The 18,568-nt window shown below is 40.9% G+C and overlaps 1 protein-coding gene across 1 annotated transcript in view; it reads left to right on the top strand.

The window, feature by feature from the left end:
* Positions 1–18,568, top strand: part of CD44 (CD44 molecule) — an 88,351-nt gene that overhangs the window by 59,912 nt on the left and 9,871 nt on the right. The window contains 2 exon segments of the mRNA NM_001197022.1: positions 14,625–14,690; positions 18,371–18,442. Of these exon segments, the coding sequence (NP_001183951.1) occupies positions 14,625–14,690; positions 18,371–18,442 (138 nt within the window).

The raw sequence follows: 18,568 nt of genomic DNA, 5'->3' as shown, positions 1-18,568 counted from the left end.
TGCTAAATATTTAGAAATGTAAATCATATGGCTGTTCTGGGTCAATGTTCTTTCTTAGAATCATCTATAGGAAATCCCTGGCTGCTCAGGGTATGCCTTCCCCCACCAAAACTCTTAATGAAATAAAGTGATCATATCATCATGGTATAGTCTTCAGGTATCTACCTCTTTAGCCTGAGGATCTCCACGTAGCACACTTGCCAGTGATACCAATTCCTAGGGCTCTCAGGCGCACAGGGCTGTTACAGACTGCATGGATGGGCAAAATGCTAATGTTTTCGGCTCTCCTCGGTGGAGGGTGTTTCCAAAGCTGTTCTTCCTTCTGCTGCAGCTCCTTTCGCTGCTTTCTCTGGAACATGTTGTGTACTGACACCAACGTGTTCTTTGACAGAATGTAGAGGACACTGAGGTGCTTGACAATATGGCTGAATCAAGCTGAAGTCCCTCTCTCTCTGCTTTCCCTCCGTTTTCACTCAACCATCTATACAACCTGGTATAGATGATTCACTGTATAGACCAAAGAAGAGAGAGATGTGTAAAACAAGTAGTGAAGGCTCAAGAGCTAACATTTTCCTAATTGCTTCAATCATCATTATCACAGTTCCAACCACACCACGGCTTTTTAGCCACCCAAAACAGAACCAGGATTGGACCCCGTGGAGCCCAGGCGAATCGAATCCAGAAGTATTACTTCAGACTACTACAAGGATGACTGGTAATGGGTTATGCATACTTCATTAAAGATTTTTTTTCCCTCAAAGTCTATGATGCTGCAAAGGCCAATCATCAGGACTCAGTGGGAAATGTAGTTAATGCCTCATCACAGATTCTAAACTTTCATGAGGATACTTGGTTCGACCTAGGAGTTATTTATCAATCATACCATTTGGGTACAAGATACTTTATGTTGCTTTATTATAAAAATGAACACATTACCTTGGTTTATGGTGCTGCCCTCGACAAAGTGATTATAGTAGAATAACAGGTAATCATTAAGAAATTTCATGCCCATTGATTTTCTCTTGGGAGAGTTTAGTGGAGTCACTCAAAAGTATTGAGCGGAGATGCTCAGAGGTACCATTTAGGCATAGCACTGTTAAATAGCATGCTTTGTAATGGAAGAGCACAACACCAAAGGTTGGTTGATTAAAAAGTCACAGTGTATATAACCATCATCACGGCAGATGTGGACAGAAGTGGCACCAGTGCTAATGGAGAAAACTGGACCCGCGAACCACACTCTCCTCTCATTCACCATGAGCACCATGATGAAGAGGAGGCCCAGCATGCTACAAGCACAAGTAAGGAGGATGGTGGTCAGCAGTTCTGGCTTAGATGAGTTAGTGAAGTCATTCGGAAGAATAGGGAAGAATTTTTTTTAGACATTAGCCATGTCTTCTATTTCTATACAGTAATTTCTTTTATCCATGGAGCATGAAAAGCTGCCAAGTCTACACACAAGTTCTAGGAGTTGGAAGAAAAATGCTAACTTGTCAGGTTGCCCACAAGGCCAAAATGTTGAAATGTTTTTAAGAGATCTGAGATATGTTTTTTTGTGTGTGTGTTAGAGATCCCTCAAGGTTCCATTTGGGTGATTTGTGTGTGTTTATGGAAATGTGTGATGAAGAGTGTATCTTTTGGTGCCGAGCAGTGGAATCTGGAAAGAAAGCTTGACGAGTGCATTGATGATCTTTGGAATGCTTATCTTCTGTGAAGATCTTTGATGAATCCAGTTTCTTTTTTTACATTCTCTTCCTCACTGCATTGTAGAAAGGCATCCCTTGTACTCTTTGGAGGAAGGTCAGTAGCTCATATAGACTATATTTGAATTTCTGTGACTGTTCTTTTTCTGTTTCTAAGCTCAGAGTAGCTTGGGGAAGGCTTTGTACTGTTATTTCTACTTACGTGCAAACATCTCAGGTTTTGCAAAAACAATCTCAAGTCTCACTACTGATCTCTGAGGATAGAACTAAAAAAGTAAGGAGTATATACTCTTCTTCCTTCTTGGAGATATGCCTATCATGTTTGGGAAAAAAAGAAGCTTTAATTTAGGATGACAGCTTGTAATATCTTTAAAACTATGATTTAACTATTATTCTCTTAGCTTTGGATACTCCTAAGGCAAGAATGTAAGAAGCAGCCACTTAGAAACCAAAGAGAGAAGCCATAGTTTTTGAGGGATGCCTTCAGACAACAAAAGAAGCATTTCAGACATCAACCAGGATGTAGGTTTTAAGTCCTGGGCATTGTGCTGAATACACCCAACAGGCCTGCAGCTCATTTCTTATCCCAGTGGATTTTATTTTTGTGTGACGGCTATGGGCTGAGTTAACAAGAGTCTTCTGATAGAAGGAAAAAATGAGAAGCAGACGTCTCTTCAGAATGGGATTCCGTACCATTCCCCTTTGGAACCAGTATATCTTAGAATTTAAGACAGTTTGTACTTAAAAAGGAGACAGTTTCTTAAGAGGCTTGGAATTAATGAGCCCATTGTCAAAAGGTGGTGGGGGAGGGGGGGAGGGGACAGCATTCCTGGAGGGGGGTTGAAAATCCAGATGTAACAGAACCTCACAGAGGGAAAGGGGAAAGTGGTAACCTCTACAGCAATTCTCTTATCAGTACTTACAAAACCTAAAGAGATTCTGGTTGGTGACCTCTGGGCTTTGTCAAAGACCATTACAACTTCTAGAAGAGAGTTAGCCTTCATATTTTACGATGGAAATCCTATCCTCTGCCAATCCATATGTTGCAAACAGCAGGGTCACTGGATATTTAAAGGATCGTTATGTTTCTAAAGATAGTGTAGTGTGTGCATGTGTGCGTGTGTGTGTGTGTGTGTGTACCCATGCATTTGTCTTTTTCTTTCTTTTCTAAAACATTTTGAGTAGGCAGTTTATGTTCGGGTTAGTCTCCCCCTTTTTGTAATTAGGCTCATGGTTTTTGTAACTTCGTTGTTTGTCAGGAGGTAGTGATTTAGTCAGTGGGAGGTGAAACTGAAGATTTGGGACTTCTTTTTCCTCCCTCTGGATAACCAGTTAACCCCAGGAATGTTTTGGCCAATGCAAGGGTAAAATGAGGACATAGGTTTTATTTTTTAAAGATTTTTCTTATTATCAAATCACACATATCATTTTCTAAAATTATGGAATACAACCAGTCTTACCAGTTGCAAAATACACTTTGGCTTGGCAAGTCTATAGGCTTTCATTTTCTTGATGAACTGAACATTTGCTATTAGGAGCTATAAATGAAAATGACAGTGGCATTCTGATTTTTCCCAAAGGCACCCTGATACAATTTTATTCCATTCATTTTATTCTTTTTAAAACTGGACTACTACAACACTGAGAGGTTGAAATTTTTAGCTCATCACACATTTCTATTGTTTGTATAATCCCAAACACTGGCTAGAATAGCTTTCTTCCATTGACTTAATTTTGTTAAAAAGTAATTTTGGCAATTTTAGATGCCACGTAGACATAACTTTGTAATGTGCCAGTCTTTGTCAACATCTTTCATGCTGGGCACATCTGCTGCTGGTGCCTTTCCAGTGCATGTGATCATGGGTTATGTGACCACCATTTGAGAAGTCCTCCCACCATGCTGATTTTATCATCAATTGGTTATATAATATACTCCTCCCCTCAAAATCACTGCAGCAAAGGGCTTAATTCTTTGGAGGCAATGTTCTCTCAGACAAGGATATATGAGGCCATGGAATATGGTAAACTAAGACTCATTACTGGGAATTCATAGACTAGGCTAGTCTTAACTTTGTGCCAATCTGGATGTAGGATTTTGAGCAAAAGTACTCTGAGTCCCAGTTTTCCTATCTGAAAAATGGAAAGATTGGGCCATTGATCTCTAATATCTCTTCCAGAATATCAGTGGTCTCTGTCCTTGCTGCTGTCCTTTTCTACCTTTTCTCCCATAGGTATATGGCTTTGACATATTAAGATATGTGTTGGTAAGGAAATTGAACAATAATGGCTCACAATTGTTCTTCTCACAGCCGAGGCAATCCCTAGTAGTACAATAGAAGAAACAGCTACCCAGAAAGAGCAGTGGGTTGAGAATGGATGGCATGGGAAATATCCGCAGTCACCAAAAGAAGACTCTCATTCAACAGCAGGGACAGCTGGTAATGGGTTGTTTAACAAGCAAACTTGGGTGGAAACTTCCTCTTGGGTTAAATGTTAAGCATAGAGAACACTGAACAAAAAGACATTGAAAGAAGAATTGCAAATTATTAATTATTAATTAATTAATTAGTAAATTATGATATGGTCAACACAGAGCCAACTCTTAAATGCTCATAACAAATCACCTAAGTAGGAATTGATCTAGCATGCAAAGAAGACACAGAGAATATGACTCCTGCATATACCACTTTCAGATCTAGTTTTGGGCATCCCCTAGTGAGATTTTAGCAGAGACTTTGATCTTACCAAATACTCCCTTTTGTTTTGTAAAGGAATCTACGATATAGCTTTATAAAATACTGGGCATGTTAGAAAGTATTTGGTCAGAACTCTAATGTTAGAAGAAATGGAGCCAGATAGTTAGAAAATAACTGTTTGATGTCATTTAGCCCTTTGGTCATGTCTGTTTGGAGATTTCTCTTTGAACACACAGTGCTTTTTTCTTAGATTTACAAAAATACACCTTCTCTATTCTTGAACTGTGGGATCATGAAAATTGGACTTGAGTCCTGTCATCATCTCTAAGTGATGCCAGATAACTTGACTGCAAACTCCTATGCATGATTCTTTTGTCTGTGTGACAGAAACATGGAAATGCATCCTGTCTTGTAAGAGAATATGAATTCTGTATTCTCACTTGGTATCAGAATAGCCCCCTGCTTCCATTTGCAATATAGAATGTAATGCAGGATGTGCTTCCAGTGTGTGGCAGCTTCTGAATGCATACCTGGCAAAGCAGTGGATTCAGTGACTGGCTCTGTGGTGTGGTTGTTGCTAAGGGGCTCCTATTGTAATCTTCCCTACCTATGTATCTCCACTGGTTCTGAATGAAGCAAAAGCACATGCTGAATTCTTATATGTCCCTTGAGCTGTGAATCCCCTTGTTAGAAGGTAATGCTTCTGATGGATTCCATTCATGCTTTTGAGATGAATGCTGTTTACTTTCATGTTTATCTTGTGGGCAGCCTGATTCCTTCTTTAAATCACTACCAGTCTAATGTGCATTTCACTGGGATGTGGTTGTCTCTGAATGACATCATGCGCTTAGACACTTCCTCCTTTAAGGGTTGGTGGCAAAATGGCATGTGGTTCAAGAACTACCTCTTTATCTTCACATGATGACTATAACTCATTCTCTGTTCGTGCAGGAGTTATTAATACCTTTGTGTCCTCTAGTTCACATGCTGATTGCTAAGTAAATGAGCATGAACAGACCCATACCTGCTAAAACATCCTGTGTTTACACAAGTTCTTGGCCCTCTATACCAGGAAGGTGCTTTCATTGTGTTGTCTAGAGAATAAAGTCTCTTTAAATTTGTCAGTGTATCCCTGGTCAGATGTCAACTAACACTTTAACACTTGCTTGAACTACCTGGTCACAACAGCCACAGCCCAAGACAGCCATCCAGATCAAAAAACGACAACGCAGAGTCAAGAGGACAGCTCCTGGACTTATTTCTTTGACCCAATCTCACATCCAATGGGACCAGGTCATCAAACGGAAAGATGGATGGGTAATAGCCTCTGAGATTTTCTATATGTTATGTTTTTGAAAGGCACCAAATGGCCACTTACCTAGAAATGTGCCCTTGATTTTAGACCAGTCTGCTTTCCCAAGGAACCTGAAGTATCTTCAAAAATTAGTTTTCTAGGTAGGGGTGATAAGTACATTCATCTGAATATGAAATCTTGGGCCGAGGTTAAAGAATTCAGCCAGAGGGGATCCCTGGGTGGCGCAGCGGTTTGGTGCCTGCCTTTGGCCCAGGGCATGATCCTGGAGACCCGGGATCGAATCCCACATCGGGCTCCCGGTGCATGGAGCCTGCTTCTCCCTCTGCCTGTGTCTCTGCCTCTCTCTCTCTCTCTGTATCTGTCATAAATAAATAAAATATTAAAAAAAAAAAAGAATTCAACCAGAGGGTTAAAGCAGAATTAGTCCTAAAGTGGCAGGAGTGGAAGTTATTTTCTCTGAAGAAGAAGCAGCCTCAAGATTTATTTTCTGTTTACTTTTAAGTACAAGGTTTTAAAGAGAGTGAAGTGATTGAATTCAGTGACTTTTTTCATGGTAGACCCAAAGATGTAACTTAAAGAAATCTTAGAGGTCAAAAACTGGTGAGTATTCATTTCAAACAAGTAACTAAAAAGCTCAGAAAATATAATTATTCACTCTTGCCACATTTAGAAAGAAGTACGGTACCCAGTGACTTAGGGTTTGGACCACTCTTGGTCCTCAATAAATATTTGCAAATTTAATGAATGGACTGCTTTTATACAGGATAGAATCCCTGTTTTCTTAAATATCAGTCTTATTTATCTATAAGCAATTAAAAATAGAAATGAAAGAGAAAGTAAAAGAGATACTAGTTGTAGTTCTGCAAAAAATGGAGGATTTTGATTTTTTTGACCAGTTTTTATATTCAAAAGGAATTCTTTCTTTATCAGAACAGATGACAGCTTTCCTGAGAGAATCTGCAGGAGTTGGCAGCAGGTGGTGTTATCACTTTTTTTTTTTCAGTCTTTACTAAGCTGGAGAATCCGTGCTCCTTACTATACCCGTGAATTGAGTTACTCAAGTTTTTTAAAAAAATTATTTGACAAGATGTCTTGATCACAGAAATATCACATTCCAAAAAAGGAGAAAAAACCAAGAGTCAATAGAGGGAAGTGAATTTTCAGTCATAGCATTGAATATGTTATCTGGATCCAAACTGCCAAGGGTATGCATAACATAGACTGTATTAAAATGGGTTCTAAGAGCATAATAATGATGTCTCTTGATGTTGAATTGAACCAAATTATCTACAAAATGAATCCCAGAGTCTCTATGGCTTCCTTCCTTTAAAACATCCTATGCTGTTCCCCAATATTAATGATCAGATATCCCTTAAGCTACAATTTTGTTAAATATCTGTTAATGTGCAGTGCATTATGGACACAGCATGTTCCATGGCCTTACAGAACTTAAAATTTAGGAAAAGAGAACATTTATCATCAAAATGTATCTAACAATATTAAACGATAAGTAATAGATGTCAAATGAATGTTGCCCCCGATAAACACAAAAATTCAAAGGACTCTCCAGAGTGTCGGAGAAAAGTAGATCAGATCTGGTTTTACAAAAATGAAAAAAAACAAAAAACAAAAAAACCATGAATAGAGAAAGGAAGTCAGGGAAAGTTTTTCTAGAAAGGAGACTCAAGTATGGAGAGGCATGAAGGAAGGGAAACCAAAGGATGGTATGGATTTTTCAGAGTGACTGGGCCCTTTTCTCATAAAGGAAGATGAGTTTGAGTGGCTAGGTTGTGGCCATTAGGTTGCGGGGTTGAAGTGCCACATGCCAACCCAACACACGTGTGTGCACATGGCTGCTGGTGGCGCTGGTGTATCCATGGTGGAAAACCAAACCAGTGAAAACTAACCTTCAGGATCAATATTAATCCTCCATACTGATGAACAGAAAGAGGGTCTGTCTATTAAATTAAACATGTCAAAGATAATACAATTGACTTCAACCATAGATCGGTGCAAAATATCTTGAAGGATTCTACTTATAGAAGGGAAGGTGAGCAAGAGTGTCTAGAGGCTTAACAGACAGGACTTTTTCTGAGAGCATATCCATTTGGGGTTTTGATTTAGGTTAACTAGCCTTTCCTCCTTTTTGAAACCTGGGATAATACAGTCAGCCATGTTTTGCCCTACAAAGATCTTAATTCTCTTTTCTTGTATATAAAGGCTTCATTGTAGATATGAGTGTCCAATATTCCTGTGTTTCCCTCTGGAGTCATCTGGACCTGATTAAATCTCTCTGGATGCAGCAGTATGGGTAGACTTGGAGTTGGACGGCCAGCAACAGTGATAGTGCTTTTGGATTGTTTGGTCGCTGTTTCACTCAGGACTTGTTATTTCAGCCCCACCGATCTGTGGCAATTACTAGAAACAGCACATTTAAATCCTTCGGTGACATTTTGGCGTCTCTCAACATTGCACATGTTAAATCCCAGAGACATCTCAAACTTGTGTTTATAAGAAGAATGATTCACTGACATCTACTGCTTTTTATTCTTGCCCCTGAATACTTCCCATGGCTTCCATGTAGGTAGTATTGGATAATAATTTTATGTTATATGCACATTCACTTTGTGAAAGGAAAAAGACCAAAAGAGAAAGGGGGCTGTACATTTTTTTTAATTAAAAAAAGTTTAAAAAGCTCTTTTGCCAAGTGAGGGACATGTGAAGAAATGGGAGCTGAACCAGTGCATTTTGTTTTTTCTCCATGATCCAGATCACATGGGTCTATAAGGGAGGCAATGTGTATGGCATGGGACAAGTGACACACAGGCTTTGTTTCTGTCTTTTTGCAAAGCTTGAGGTATCTCATGTTCATTTAGAGTCCTTCCAGACTCAGCAAAACATAAAATTGTATCTTTCATACACTGTCTTTAAATAAAGCCAATTACTTCTTGTGATACTCTTCTGAAGAAGTAATAATTTGTTCCAGTTCTGGAGACATAAGTCAGTATGTACTTTTCCCCCTCTTGTCCAGGTTTGAGTATGAAAATAGTTTGTCTGTAGACCATAAACCACCCTCAGGTAGTGCTTAGTAAATCAAGCATTAACACTGGTTTGATTCCTTCAGATATGGACTCCAGCCATAGTCCCACAAGTCAGCCTTCTGCAGATCCGAACACACATTTGGTGGAAGACTTGGACAGGATAGGACCTCTTTCAATGACGACTCGTAAGGATATAGCAGCCCCTTTACTGGCCTGTGTCCTGCTTCAGCTCTTCCTCACCCTGGCCCACCTGCAGAGCTTGGTGGTGGAATGGAGTTAGTGCTACGTGGCTCGGCTCAAGCCCAGAGTATGAAAGGGTCTTCATTGTCTATTTTCTTGGTGGGTTCTTTAAATCTGATTTTGCCTTCATTCTTGGTGATTTCCAGATGCAATGACTTTATGTTAAAGAAAACTTTTAAAAGTTGTGGGATTCTTCCCAACTTGATTTTCCTTCCCTAAATCATTATGTGAGTAAAACCCAAGACCATGGCTAAGACAGTGGTTTCTCTGTTTTAACCATCTCCCTTTGGTTCCCATCTTTCCTCCAATCAAGGCAGAAGAGAGGTAGGGTTGTTGAGAAAAGAAATTGTGGGGCCAGATAATCATAGAGAATGGAGAAATTACAGCAGCCCACAGGACTCCAGCCATAGTCCACATGTCAGCCTTTCTGCAGATCCGAACACACATTTGGTGGAAGACTTGGACAGGATAGGACCTCTTTCAATGACAACTTGGAAGGATATAACAGCCCCTCTACTGGCCTGTAGTCCTGCTTCAGGAGGGCAAGACATACTGTTGACCATTAACAAAAGTGGCAGGACCCAGAAACAAAAGAGGAACACTTACTTATATCTCTTCCCATTACTGAACATCTTGTCGAACCAGTGCTTAAACTGTTAGTAGCTTTAACTGCCATTATATGGACAGGGCTATCCTAGAGGGCAGCCTGAAGTCGTTCGCGATTTCTTGACCGAGTATGAAAAAAATCCAGATTTATGAGGGCTTCATTTCACTGCTTGATACACATACTGGTCAGAGTCCTTCATGTGAGCCCTTCTAGGTAGAGGGAAAAAGTCAACAAGCATGCGTTGATCACCAAGAATGTATGTAGCACAGTGTTAAGCATCAAAGGAGATGGAAAGAAGCCTAAGAATGGTCCCCTTCAATGGGGGGCCTTGTGTTTCCACTCTATGTCCCTGCTGACTTTTGTTCTGATACTGGGCTTGGGATTTGGTGAATGCCTTTCTCCTGGTTGGCATGTTTACTTGGTGGTGGACATGGCTTATGGATGTGCTTTATGGAATGCTTGCACCTGTAACTCAGGTCAGTACCTTTCTTAGAAGAACACAAAAGAAATCAACCCCAAGTAGTCAGAGTGATTGCAGATATGGGCAGTGGTTCAACCTCAGATTGGTACATGTCAGTGAGGGCCCTGTGTTTGCCCAGGCAAGCGTTTCCTGATGTTTCGGTGCAGTGATGAGAATCCTCATTTACAGACAAGATCAAAAACCTAATAACAGAGTATAATGGTAGCTCTAATTTAATATTCTTTAGAAGGGGCTTAAATATTTCTTTGTGTAAATTTGATCTGAGTTACTTGAGCAGGTTATTCTAGAACTTCTTCTTTCATCCTAGGAAGTGTGCTACCTGCTATCATGGTATTTATTTCCCTACAGTCCCATTTTGCCACCCACCATTCCTTTTTCCTTGTCTCTGTGTTCCTTAGTTTTCCTAAGTGGCTGGAAGCTAGAGTTGGGCCAGGATGATCCAGGGTGGACAAAGTTTTGATTCAGGCTTCACCTTGGCACTTTATCTTTGTTGACTATACTGAAAAAGAGGTTCTTAGGAGCTGATGAGGGATGAAACAGAATTCTGTTGTACATTTCTAGCAATCAGAGGAAAATGGTATACACAAACTTCGGCCTTCCTGTGCACCTACCCGTCTGACACTACCATAGCTAGATCCTCCCTGTCCGCAGTTAACGGAGGATTCGTTTCATGGCTCCAAATTAATGCTGGATTCCTCCCTCATTGAAACAGAGCAAAGTCATACTCAGAGCTTCTCCACATCACCTGGAGGCTTGGAAGAAGATAAAAACCATCCAACGGCTTCTACTCCAACTAGCAGTAAGGATTGTAAAGCTCAGTTGGCTTCAGCTCTTGATAAAGCTCAATAAATTATGGATATTTTTGCGGTGTCTTTGGTGGAGGTACACAACTGGCTGCTGTTAAGCTGTTACTTCTGATCAGAAGGTGTGGCTGGTGATGGTTCTTTGATGTTTCTGCTTTGTAGACCTCTTAGAAGCTACTGTACGTAATAAAGTACAAACAGTATTTCTCAATCTAAAAATTTAGGTTTCTTAAACTCTAGAGCTAGTGGCGTGGTTTTAAAATAACGGATCGCTTGTATATGATTTATAATTGGTATAAAGGTCTGAATTCTATCACTCTTCTGTTTTCCTTTCATCAATAATATTATTTTGCCATTCATCCTCTGGACATATATCCATGGTGCTGGTGATTAAGAAGCGGTGCCCTTATGGCAAAGGAAAGAGTAATCTAAGCCTCGGGGCTTTGAAACCTTGCCTTTACGATTCCCTTTGCAGGGAGCATGATTTTACTTTTCAGTTCAATGATGTGTTTTCTCTACTTCATCAAAGGCGGGTCTAATTGAGTAAGAGCTCCAGATTATCTAGTACCTGAGTTGACTTCAAGGTCACCGTCGCAGCAGCATAAACCTAACTCTAGTAATCCAGGCAGACGTTGCAACAAATGCCTCTCCTGGGTGTTGGGATCACCAAAATCTCTTCCACTGAGGCATGTCCAGGTGGTGCCAATCGCAAAATATCGCTTTGGTTCAATAGTAGAACGAACTGTATTGTCTTTTGCTTCGTACTCATGAATAACAAGTGGAAAGCTTTTGCAGCACTAGCATGTTCTGAAGACAAGCACCCGATGGGTGGTGGACTCACAAATGTGGGCTCACCATTGGTTCCACGTCCATACAGATAGAACTGATGGCAGAGGTGGAAGAGAAGGTGGACATCTTCCCGAAGACTCAGCTCCTTCAGTGGAAGCTTCTCCTTCTCACTCGCCAGCCACAAATGAATACAGGACCCTCATCCCGGTGACCCCCGCTAAGACGGGGTTCCCTGGAGTTACTGAAGTTAATATTGCTGGAGATTCCAATTCTAACGTTATTCATTTCCTTTCAGGTAACTTGGCCGTTTGCTATCTGGTTCGATTTCCCTAGAGAGTGACACAACGCGTACTTTCGTACTACAGGGGGTGGGGGGGGGGGCATTTTCTGTGCGGGCTATGATTAGACTGATTTGCGATACGGAAATGACCTTTATCACAGGTCATCATTCCAGTCTCCGTTTATTTTTGTGACTTGGTTGTCATGTTAGGATTTCTCTCTTTGTTCCTAATCTTGTGATATATTAATTTGAACCATAGGAAATTAACATGTTTGTAGGTCAAAGTAGTTAAGTATTAGCAAATTCATTTGATTCAACTCAGATATGCTACCTCATTAGTAAGGTTTTACCCAACATGTGAAAAATTTCCATAGGCTAAAATCTTTTGCTCTGAAATTATCATCTTTACTGGTGATGGATTGGTGAATTTTACTGTTGGTGGAGGGCTCGTGGCTAAACCTGCTTATGATTCACACTTCAGACTTTATGATTTAATCTACTAATAATGCATAGGCTTGATTTCTCGTGTTGTAATGGCAAAGAGATGACTAAAGATGACTCATTCAATTAAGTTGGACACCACCTAAAAGGAGAGTGAGACTTCCTTTCTCAAATACCTAATCTCGCCTACTTCTCCCTTTCTTTGCTCCTCCATTTGCATTAAGAAACTTACATTGAAAAAAAAAAAAAAAGAAACTTACATTGAAGGAAAAAGAACTGGACATAACTACTCTGGTTAAGAAATGAGAATTGCAATCTCTCCTCCCCATCCCAGTGATTCAAGTGCTTCTTGCCACTCAACCATTGAATTATATTAAAGATTCGTGATTTTAAATGTATATTTGTAGCCAGGTCTGTCTTTCCTCCCCACCCCCCCCAAAAAAAGTAAGTTTTATGAGAACCCAATAGATAAAACAGATGACATCTGTGATGCTCTAATTGATATGGGGACAGAAGACTCAGGATGTCACATGCTTGGATTCTTGCCTCTGGGCTGCTCACCCAGAGCTTCCTTTTCTAGGCAGTTTTTAAAGATACTAACTTTGGTGATAGTAGCAAGACATAGCCCCTCACACCCTTTGGTTCTTTATCCAGCATGGTTCTGCCCTCAGTTATTAAACATTCCAAGTAGCATTGTCAGTTTTCTTTCAGAGAAATTAATCTTAGACCACTGCCTTGTTTCTCTTGGCAAAATAAGGACCGTTGTGAGATCAAATGAATTTAAATTTTAAATGGCAGTTTTAAAAGTGATAGTATTATGAAAGGGTCACATAACATATTTGTTAGTAAATAAAATGCTTTCGACAAAATTAATATTCACATATGCAGATTCCTTCTATATTCCGTGATCAAACAGATGGATTTTCTGTGGTTCTTCCTGCACTAAATGATTAGTAAGTGATTCAACTGTCATCCTTAGTTTTCCTCCAAGCCACTCAGGTAAAGGTCAGTCTTCCATACGTTTTTCTCAGTCTTGATGCTTGATGTTCAGAACTAAAACATTTGCAGTTGCAGTGGTGTGGTGGTGGTGGTGGTGATGACGATGGTGGTGGTGGTATCGGGGGTGCTGGTGTTGGCATTTCAGCAAATGCTGTTTTCAAGTACTCTAACTAAAGAACAAAACAATCTGTCTCCTCTATACAATTACACAAGGGATTACAGGATGCTTACCTCCACCTTCTCTAATCAAGGAAATGGTGATGATCAGATTTCTACATATTCCTTACAGGTCTTCATAATGGGTGACGGTAACCATTTTATGAAACCATTTTCCCTTTTTGTTGTCATTGTTGTTTGTCTTGTTGTTTTGTTTTGTTCTAAGATTCCAGCATGTTGGAAGTGTTTGGGGAAGAGAGAGGAGAGCGGGGAGGGTTGTTTCCATATGTTAAATTTACATATGTTTGATTTGACCTATGGACCCAGATATTAGCAATTCATGAGTCTGTCTCAATTGAAAACCTTTTGGTGATAGACATCTGGGGAGAGGAGATTATGTTAACTCTTGATGTTGAAAATTCGGATTTCAATTTTGAAAAATCTTATTTTTTATTATTTATTTTTATTCTAATAACCAGGTCCATATTTTTTACATGTTAGCACCCATCTTATTCCTTTTTCACTTATCTTCAAACTCCTTTTCTTTACATAAGCAGTTGACCTTTCCTTTGAATTTTTGCATAACTCAACACCAAGATCTTGCACACCAAAACCATTTTCTATTTCCTGCCTCAGAGAAAACTCCGTAAGTGGCTCATGCTCTGAGTCAGAGAGTACACACACTCCCAGCGATCACATCTGTATAATTCAAAGCATTTAGTCTCTATTTCAAAGACATAGTATCAAGTTCCAATTCAGACCTACAAAGACATCATAATAGAGTGTTAATGTTCTTAGATTTCTACCAAAACCACACTTCCTGTGGTCATCCTGGATGGTCTGTGCTGTCCCAGTTTATTTAATTTTGATTAAAGCTCTAGCCTACTTACCAGTGGATCAAGCAATGAACAGTAATTCATACCATGGAGCCATTCAAGGCTCCTTGCCACTGTTTTTCTGGTGACCTTTAAAACACTAAACTTGGCGATAAGCTGTCTGAAAATGCAAAAGTAAGGAAATGTAAATTGCAGTGGAACACCCAGTAATGAGCCTTTTCTGCTTGCTCCTCACAGAAGACCACGACTCATCGGTTCACCCCAGTGAGAGGTCCCATACCACTCATGGATCAGAATCAGCTGGTAAGTTTGAGCTACTGTAGTCATTTGCTGTTATCATCATTGAGCCTGCTGATGATTAATAAAGTATGAGTCATTGGCTCAAGAAGAGTGGTTCTCAGACTTTCTTAGCATGCATCACTATCACAGAGAGTGCTTATTAAATCACACTGCTGGGCCCCATCCTTAAGGTTTCTGATTCTGTAGGTCTGAGGTGGAGCCTGACCATATTTATTTCTAGTAAGTTCCCTGGTGATGCTGACACTGCAGGGACAATGCAGTACTGTGTTGGAGAAAAGTCTTCCATGTGGAAGGATCAAAAAGAATTCAGGCAGGGTCTCAATTGAGCAAGATATTAAGCCAGTTTGATTAAGAACATGGGTCTTGGAGTAAGAATGGCCTGGGCTTGATCCCAACTCCTCCACACACTGAGGATGTTGCGTTAGGGATTTGAGACTCAGTTTCCTAATGATTAAAATTGGGATAATAATTGTCGCAGGGCATTGTTTTATTTTATTTTATTTTTTTATTTATTTATTTTTTTGCAGGGCATTGTTTTAAAGACTAAATGATGAAACCATGTAAAGCATTTAGCATAACCCCCAGCACATGGCACTGTAGCTAGCATCTAATGAGAATTTACTGTGTGCTGGTGGTGTCATGTGAACACTTCACATAAACTAGGGTGGACCACATGACACTGCCATTTTTGTAGGTCAACCGTCAAATACCCAGGATTTCATATGGTTCATCTCATATTACTTTATTTAATCATCCTACAAACCCTGTGACCTATGTAAGTACTGTTTATCACCCCTGTATTACGGACGAGGACACTAGGACTCAGAGAGGTCAAGTACCTTGGCTGAGTTGACGTCACTGGTGAGTTGAGTGGTGGAGCCAGGTTTCAAGCCCTGAGGTCTCATATTGCCTCTATAAGTATGTTCTGGAGAAAACACTCCATAATGACCATAATTACTGCCAGGCACGTATTATTAAATGGATAAGTGTTTACTGTGACTCAGATCACACCCCTGGAAACATTACTGCGGGCAACAAAAGTCTGACATGAAGCAGGTTTACTTGTGACCAGTATCACTGGGACCACTGAAAGGTCCTGCTGGTATGGGTGGCCCTGATATTGTCAGTGTAGGTGATTCCATGAAAACCAGGTAATCTGTCCGAACCATGGTCTTCCCTTCATGCCCAAGTCAGGGTTGCAGTTGCCTCTAGGTCTAAAGGTTCACACACTTAAAGCAAATACGAAGACGGATATTTACATGGTGGCTTGGTAATAAGCTTTCACATAAGAGCACAGGATATCGGGGTTCGTTAGGAATACTTCTAAAGTAAAGACCAAAGTCTTGGCTCTCTGAGTTCCTTGGGTGGGGCATCTGGCTTTTCCCAAGCTCTTAGTAAAAAAGGGGATCAGCCTTTCCCTTTCCTTCCTAGTAGAACAGGGATCAGTGCACCTGCCTCGGTTACCTCCCAGAGTTCTTGGGAAGAACGTGAGCTATCAGGAAAACAAAAGAGTTTGGGAAATGATAGGGAGTTATTATCAAAACGCATGCTCTCTAGAATCAAGAGACCCTAGCTACTCCAGGCGTGGTCCTTGAACATCTCCTAGGAGCTGGCTGGAAATGCAGAAGCGCCAGCCATCACAGACCTACTGAATCAAGGTCTGCATTTTAACTAGCCCTCCTCCCACACTGGGTGTTTTGTATGTGCACTGAAGTTTGAGAAGCTCTGTCTTAGACTGTTTTTCTCACAGTCGAGGCCAGTTGAATTATCTCTGTGCACGCGTCTCAGGTTGGATTCTCATCTCCAAATTACAGTGTCAAGTGTCCGTCTTTGCGGGGCTTGCTTTCCCAGCCGGCCCTCCCCTGGCTGGATTTGTAGACCTCTAGGGTGCAAGGTGAGGCCTGCCATATCTCGTCCATCTTCTCTGTCTTTTGCTTGAAGTGAGAATCAGGTGGGCGGGAGCGGCCTCTTTTGTTTGACTCCTATGCAGGTGTGTATTGTTCAAGTAGGAGGTTTCATCTTGTACACACACCCAGATCTTTCCTTGCTGGGAGCGCTTTTTTTGAAAACCAAAATAAAGAGATTATGATCCATTAGTGGCCTCCTTTTCAAATATCAAAGGCTGCTATGAGTCAGAGAAAGACCAGGGAGAGTGCCTATACCACTTAGGTGGTTTTCAAGCCCAAAGATCTCCAGTGTAGATGGCCAACATCCCATGACCCGTGCAGGTAAAGACGTGCCAATGACCAAGGGCCCTGGGGGGCAGCTAGGAAAAGCATCTTGGACTCCTTCTGGGGTTTGCCAAGTACAAGGCCAGTGTCAAAGTGGCATGAGGTGTGTGGAATGGCCAGAGGTCTGGTAAGAATGTGTTTTGTTCCATTTTGAGTTTAACGAAAACAGCAGATTGGCCTATCCAAAATAAACCACCGTCATCAGAAATTCACTGTCCACTGTCTGAAGTTTGGCCCTCCACAGACATCTTCATTTAATTCAAGCCTGTCCATCTCCATCCATTGCTTAGCCACGCAGACTGCCCTGATTTGCTTTTTCTTCCCTTGGTAGACTTTAGAATTTTGTAGCGGGCCCCCCATTGGTAGGCAGGAACAAGTTCCTTTCTGTGGGATATTTTCACATTTTGTTTTGAAGCCAGGGAGGAAGCATAAAAAACACAAACAAAAAACCCAAGCTTTACCTTAGGTGAGTCTCTTCACGAGATGTCTTAGAAGTTTTTAAAAGAAACTTTAAAAGAAAAACACGATGCTTCCCTCATTTTGATGAGCCTCCCAGGCGGAGCTGTGGATTTTTTGTCTTCTGACGCGTCCTTCCAGTTTGAGATGCTTCATTTGTTCCCTTACTTTGTTTTGTGGCAGTAGAAGATATTTATTCCTCTGAAAACTGGGCATGTTTCAATAGCACATTAGCAAGGGACTCCAAGAGGGTGATTTATTTCTGGACAGAAAGGGCCTTTGCCCCCCCTAAACCCTTAATTCTTAATATTTATTTTCACATCTGTGAATACACAGATGCGATCGTTAGATTTGCTTTGGACTTTCTGGAGCATTTGAATCGTCTAGAGATCTTCGTTAAAATGAAGATTCTGATTCAGTAGGATTGGGATGAGGCCTGAGATCCCGTTTTCCTAGCAGGCGCCCACGTGATGCCTGTGCTGCTGGTCCAGGGACCATGCTCTGAGTGGCAAGGTCCTAAATCAGAGCTAGCACGGAGCAACTACACCCAGTTCCCATTCTTGTGTGCTTCTGTACACCTCTGTGAAATTATGGTGAAGTGGATTTTATCCTTATCCCTATTTTCTGAATGAGAAAGCTGAGACCTGGAGAGAGTAGCCTGAATGTCACTAGCAAGAGGTGGAGGTAGGACTTGAATCCAGGGCTGCCGGGCTCTGGAGCCCAAGGTCTTAAACACTACATAGTGCCGCTGGCGAGAATTCTCATGTTCTTCATGAAAAATGACATCTCCAGATGTTGGCCTTTATCAAACCAACTTTTCTGGGGAGGTATCTCTCGTGTAATACTTTATAAATGTCCGTGGCTTGGATCTAGAAAATAGCTTCGCAGTGATGCAGAACAGAAGAGAGGTTGGCCCTGCGTGCTGTTGTGTAAGGAACTCGTAGTTGTGCATTCCAAACTTTTGGTTGAGAGATGTTGGGTTTTTTTCCCCCTTAGGACACTCAAGTGGAAGTCAAGAAGGTGGTGCAAACACAACCTCGGGTCCTATGCGGAAACCTCAAATCCCAGGTAAGTTTCAAACTGTGCAGGACAAAAAAAAAAAAAAAAAAGAAAAGAGGATACTGAAAAAGCACATTCTTTGCAAGCTAAAGAGGGAATGAGAGCATTTGGTAGGAAAGAATGGAACTTTCTTTC

This window comes from Canis lupus, chromosome 18 (genome assembly GCF_011100685.1).
Source record: "Canis lupus familiaris isolate Mischka breed German Shepherd chromosome 18, alternate assembly UU_Cfam_GSD_1.0, whole genome shotgun sequence".
Lineage (NCBI taxonomy): Eukaryota > Metazoa > Chordata > Mammalia > Carnivora > Canidae > Canis > Canis lupus.
The sequence above is the reverse complement of the archived record's forward strand: the minus strand, read 5'-3'. Positions and strand labels throughout refer to the sequence as shown.